At 39.1% G+C, this 6370-nt stretch overlaps 1 protein-coding gene across 1 annotated transcript; it reads left to right on the forward strand.

Annotated features, from left to right (window-relative positions):
• The first annotated feature begins 2353 nt into the window (after positions 1-2353).
• Positions 2354-4300, forward strand: pfdn5 (prefoldin 5). Its single transcript, XM_068315584.1, has 6 exons — positions 2354-2455; positions 2816-2918; positions 3087-3118; positions 3217-3291; positions 3389-3494; positions 3902-4300. Exons 1-6 carry the CDS (start codon positions 2390-2392, stop codon positions 3985-3987), a joined length of 468 nt encoding a protein of 155 aa, XP_068171685.1. The 5' UTR covers positions 2354-2389; the 3' UTR covers positions 3988-4300.
• Positions 4301-6370: the final 2070 nt, after the last annotated feature.

Below are 6370 nucleotides of genomic sequence, written 5' to 3' on the forward strand. Positions count from 1 at the left end.
TGCGAATGAGTCTGTTAAGTCCATATCTGTTTTCCTGGCCCCGCCACCCCAACACACAATGGCTTATGACAGCACACTGGAGACTACGGACTGATACAACATGAGAAGGAGCTTAGGACAGATGTAGAAGGAGGCTGGCCTCCTCAGGAAGTACATCCTGCTCTGCCCCTTCTTGTACACACAGTCCGAGTTGAGTGACCAGTCCAGTCTGTTGCCTAGCTGCAGTCCCAGGTACTTATAGTTTCCTACCACCTTCACCTCACTGCCCTCTATGATCACTGGCTGTGGAGAGGGGGGTGCCCGCTTGAAATCCAGTACTATCTCCTTCATCTTGGAGACGTTGAGCTGGAGCTGGTTCTGTTGGCACCACTCCACGAAGTCAGCCACCAATGCCCTGCACTCCCCCTCATCACCCTCCCGGATACATGCCACAATTGCAGTGTCATTGGAGTACTTCTGTATGTGGCATGTATCCGAGTTGTGCTTGAAGTCCGATGTGTAGAGGGTGAAGAGAATGTGGGAGAGCACGGTCCCTTGTGGCGCCCCCGTGCTGCTGGTCACCATAGAAGACAAACAGTCCCCCACACTGACGTACTGGGTCTGTCCAGTACGTCCGTAAAGGGCCTAAAATATTAATGTTTTCTAGACACCAAAAACAAAACAAGTCACTTATGATCATTATGAACAAATTTAATGTAGGAACAAGTTGGATCCTGCCTAACATCCAGATATTAGAGATTACTCTAAATTGAACTATTTAATCATCCAAGTTCCCTGAAGACACTGAGGAGACAAACTATGAGAATGAGTCTCATGTGAGATCACAGTGACCTTGACTGCCTTTGACTTCTAAAATCTAAGCAGATCCCTAAATTCAAGTAACTATTTGTGCTAAATTTGAAGAAATTCCATTAAGGTCTTTCTGAGATTATGCATTTGTGTTAATGGCACCGATGCATGACAAATATAATGCCACTAGTTAACATCTCTTATCATTTTGGAGGCTTACAATGTAATATGTGCTCTAGCTGGTCTATCAGCACCTCATAAGATCTGAAGAAGTATTATTTTCCCTTAGTTTTAGACAACTTTTGTTCATGCAAAAATTTCTATATCAAAAGTGAAATGAATTCACCAATTGTTATTTTTTATGAGGAAGGCTTTTTCGGCCCTTGAGTCACTTGCATTTTGGCAAATGAATGGTAATTGTTCTGTTAAGGTTTTACAACTGATTGATCCAACATCCATCTTGAAGTCTCGAGGAGTCTACAGACATTTTTGAAATGAAATCTAATAATGTTAGGAGCCAATAGACGATCTTCATTTTTGTCCTAATGTAATACAGATTTTCCTCCTTCCCTCTGTTCCACAGAGCCCTATTTATTTTGATCGACTTTTCCAGTGCCCTTACATAACCAGAAGGTCTGAGATTTGACTATCCCTATCACAATACAGCCACAGAATGGTGACAGTGTCATGTTTCTACCCTTTTCCAAAATGGTACCATGACCAATACATATGACCCCTTTCAAGAAAAAGGTAATGTCATACATCTGGATAGTTCTAGATCCATATTTAAGTTTACATTAGTTACATTAATTAACAGAAATTTCTTTTGATGATAACAATGTACAGTATTTCGAAAACAAAATCAGTTTAATTCTTTGACATGCATCATTTACATGCCCATTAAACAAATTCATTTATTTCACATATATGAATATATGGGGCGGCAGTGGCTCAGCGGTAGAGCAGATGTCTTGGGACCAGACAGCGTCCAGCCATCGGCGGTTCGATTCCCACTCCAGCCAGACATCCTCGGAGTGCGAGCTGACAGTGGGAGGTGCTCAGCCACTGCCGAGGCGCCCCTGAGCAAGGCGCCGTCCCCCCCGCAAGCTGCGCATTGGGGCGCACCCCCCAAGTCGCGACCCGTCCCTCCACCTCTCTTGTGCTAGTTGTCATTAACTGCATGCCTACAGGCCCCTAGTGTGTGTTGTGTGTACATTTGGTGTGTATACGATATTTGTGTGTGTGTATTCTGACTAACACATATATACAGTATATATATGCATGTACAAAAAAACTGGAGTGGAAAACATAATTTCCCCATTGTGTGGACGAATAAAAGCGGATTTGATTTGATTTGATAAGGTGAGAAAAAGATTGTATCCTTAGAGTCATTAAAACTGGTTGTTCCAAACCAGTGGATTTAGATAACAAAGGGATTATCAAGTCATTTTGATGAATGAGATACTTAATTAAAAGGCGTTGACGGAGCTGGTGCAGCTTGTGTTTTGTCCACGAGGGGGCGATATTTCAGCCAATGACAGCCCAGCTCCAGCAACCGGAAACACAAACACGAAGGGTCGATTACCGTCACGCTGTCAACATGGCTGCCAATCTCACAGACCTCTCCCTGCCTCAACTAGAGGGACTGAAAAGCCAGCTTGATCAGGTGAGAGAGAGGTTGTTATTATTATATGTTTGTTGTGATGATGCCTGTAAGTGTCGGCTTTGTGAGGGTGATAATGCTGACGGAAACAAGAGGACAGGTAACTAGCCAGCACGTCCGATGCTAACGGCCCATTCGGTGTGAAACTGGTTAGCATTGTCCATCCCTCACCCGATTACTGAATTTAACAGTAATTCAAAGTGCAAGACTTCACTGTTTGTTTTTTATTCAACAATCTGTGTGTTTGAATCAGCGTTAATTCTGACGGTTCAGGTATGGTATAACATGGAGTTAATGGATTTATTTTATTTTATTGTTTATTGACTCTTCCCTCATTTTGTTGGTAATTCTTATGCTTTGCAGGAGATTGAGTTCTTGACGTCTTCAATAAGTCAGCTCAAAGTTGTCCAATCCAAGTATGTTGAAGCAAAAGAGAGTTTGAACGTCCTGAATAAAAACAATAAAGGTGAGTGTTCGTTTCAGGAATCTGTGTCTCACTAAGCCATTTACACCCCCTTCTATTTTTTGAAAATATTGACCATAATTTATCATCAGCCACACTCTCATGAAGGAAATACCAGTGAATTTTAAAACTATAAACTGAATGAAACACTTTTTCTCTCCTCTTTTACAGGAAAAGAATTGCTTGTGCCAATGACCAGCTCTGTATCCTAACTATTGTATAACAACAAGCATTTGATGTTGTGTGTAAATTTATTTGTTTTGGATATCTATATATACTCGTCCTTGACATTTCTTCTCAGATGTATGTCCCTGGATCATTAAATGATGTGGAAAATGTTTTGGTGGATATAGGGACAGGATACTATGTGGAAAAGGCAACTATATCTACATTTGAATATCTACTACTGATGCAGCAATTAAAGAGTTTGTAGAATATTTTTATTTATACTTTAAATTTGTCTGCATCTACAGAAAGTGGGAGACTCAAAGGCATTCTTCAAACGCAAAATAGACTTCCTTACAAAGCAGATAGAGAAAATACAACCAGCCCTTCAGGAAAAATGTGCCATGAAACAAGGTAAGCAGTGCTGCATTTGTCTTTGTCTCAATATCCTTAATGGGTTTTTTTAAATTATTAAATGTAATTCCTTTTTATGAAATTCAAGCCACATATTGTTATGTTACAATCTTCTTTATCTTGGTACAAACACTGGATAAGATGAGCCAAATCCTGTGCAATTTTTACCAAATTGAATAATAACCGCACCTGTCAGAGGATTTGCCTACGGTGAAATATCAGTATACTTTAACAGTAGTGTGTTTATTTTTGGCTATAGAATTGCTCTTTACAGTTGACTTCATAACTGCAAACTAGAAATTTACATGAATTCTGAGAGGAAAGTATGTTAAAGGCTGTCAGCAATAACCTTTTCCATGCAGAATGTAGTATATACTGCATTTTTTACTTTGTTTTCATTCTTGCAGCTGTAGTTGATGTAATGAACGTGAAGTTCCAGCAACTGCAACAGAGTCAGCAGACATCCCAGCTGTCTGGAACCACCAAGGCTTAATGAGGACACCAGTTGAAGTCTTAGTGTTTGGAGTGGAATTTTTACATTTGCACACAAAATAAGCATATGTTGTTTCGGGACTAGAAAATGACCGGTTAATGATTTTTTTTTCTTTTCTGTCTAATCTTGTCACCTGGAAAGAAGTTGGCTGTTGTTCTGTGGGAAAAGTATTGTACTTGGTCAGTTTTAAACTAAGTGGGTGTCCAACATGTCTGCATAATTAAAAAGGTCACCGTGCATTCAAGGACCATGTATGTTTAATGCGTATTCTTCAGTGGGGTCCGTTACAATAAATATGAATGTCTTCACATGAGTTTAAGTCCTACTTACAATTTTTTTGTAAGGATGACTGTTATTACAGCATATACTATGAATAACTATGAATTCTTTTCTAAGGCTGTCAAGTCTGTGTACAGTTCTGCAAACTGGAGCAAAAGTGTAATCAGCAATAAAAGCTGTGCCTGCAAGTTTAAGTAAAAATGTACTTAGTGCATAGAGGATGCTGTGCAAATAGTTCTAATCTCATAACTATTTCTACAAATATATCTTCATTACAGGTTCAGTCCACACTTGCACTAGGTCTCCGTCCCAAGACTCAAACAAAGCCTCAGTGTTGATTCCATGTGACAAAGTATGAAAATTTAAGTTCCTCACAATGTGAAAAATAAAGCTTAACTGTTGATCTTAATATTTGCCTAAATTTTGAAGTTGGCTAATGCGAATACACCTCTATCTCTATGGTAATACCTGCCTCAGGACAGATTAGCTAATGACTTGTGAACACCTACATTTAACAAGAAAACCAGGCTCCTTGAGTCATAGCAATGAATCCCACAGCCATGAGTTCAATGGTACTCTTATTTCTCTTTGACTCTTACTCAAATTCAAATAAAGCAAAACTCAAAGTGCATACTTCCACCAAGACCCCTAAGTACAATAGAAAAAAGTTTTCCTTTCATAAATACAAAATCATTGTCATGTACCACGTTGGACTTGTTTGTGAATTTTTGTGTTCACTCAGCAATAAAAATCAGGATTTAGGTTTAAAAATACAACCGGACAAAAGAAATCCTCCAAATAATACTAGTCATCCTATTTTGGTTATAAAACAAAATTTTTATTGTAGCTGACCTGTTTGCAGATGTGAAATGTAAAAACCCAAATGAATTGGATTCAACTTTAACTTATATTAAGGCGGACCTGCTGGTGGGGTTTATGCCAAACTTACTATATTGCATGATCAGGAATGGCGCGGACATCACATGAGCTTTATTGAGAGTAGCAAGCAGGACGATTGCTGTTAAATCTGGTGTAAACTGGAATAAAATTATACAGGTACACTAGCACCTTTTTGTAACAAACATTACCATAAAACATGAAGAAAATGCTAATAGTATGTTGAAATAAATATTTTTTTGAAAATCATACTTTGCATTTGGAGTATTCAGCACACCCATTACACCATAGTAATGGCAGGAACATCGGATCATTGCAATGTCGCTCTTATAGCACAATTTATAAAACATTTAGCTGCAAGCATTTTAAACTGGATTGACCAGGAATTGTTTTATAGTTAGATGCATGAGTTAAAGACCTTTCCAGTCAGCTAGACAACAATACTAACAATATGGAGACAGTAGAGCACATGTGTCAAACTCAATGTCTGGGGTCCAAATGTGGTCCGCCAGATCTATTTATCTGGCCCGCGAGAACATGGCAAGGTCAGAGTGTCTAAAAATAAATAGGTCAAAAATGTGCTTTGACCAGAAACAACATTTCGCAGTAATTTAGCCCATTTTAACTCTGATAAAAAACATTTTGATAAAATGTTTATGTCCTAACTTGTTTGATGATATTTTTCTTTATTCGCTTGGATAATTTGATCCTTGATTGATGGAGTTCTATGGGTTTCATTACCTGACAATAGAATTTTTGTTATAACAGAGCAACAAGCAAACGTTTTTTGGTTCTGTTTTCAGTGCAAAACAGAACCAAACAGACCCAGGATATCCTCCTGGGTCTCAAGAGAATATTTAATGTTTGTAATTTGAATAAGTAATAAAGTCAGTTATTTAACATTAAGGAGTACAGGCAGGTACATCTACGTTACATTACAGTGAGTTACCTTTAGTTACATGTATAAGTTACATCTGGCCCTTTGAGGACAGCCATGATGCTGATGTGACCCTCGGTTAAAATGACTTTGACGTCACTGCTGTAGAGGAATCTTAAGGGTTTATTCGCATTGTCAGTCGAAACTTGAGTCAATCTCCCCGGTGCAGCACCGCCCCGAGCGACGGTAATGTCGGTTTGCAGTCAATATCTGATAACACTGCAGTGTGAACACGGCAGCTGGAGGAGGAGGCAGCTGGAGGTGGAGGTG

The sequence above is a fragment of the Antennarius striatus genome, chromosome 5 (assembly GCF_040054535.1).
Source record: "Antennarius striatus isolate MH-2024 chromosome 5, ASM4005453v1, whole genome shotgun sequence".
In the NCBI taxonomy this organism is placed as follows: domain Eukaryota; kingdom Metazoa; phylum Chordata; class Actinopteri; order Lophiiformes; family Antennariidae; genus Antennarius; species Antennarius striatus.

Excerpts from the sequence above, each read along its gene's own strand:
- pfdn5 (XM_068315584.1), top strand. The coding sequence starts at position 2,390 with ATGGCTGCCAATCTCACAGACCTCTCCCTGCCTCAACTAGAGGGACTG. Across the intron at positions 2,919-3,086 it reads CCTGAATAAAAACAATAAAG|GAAAAGAATTGCTTGTGCCA; the intron begins GTGAGTGTTCGT and ends CCTCTTTTACAG. Across the intron at positions 3,119-3,216 it reads TTGTGCCAATGACCAGCTCT|ATGTATGTCCCTGGATCATT; the intron begins GTATCCTAACTA and ends ATTTCTTCTCAG.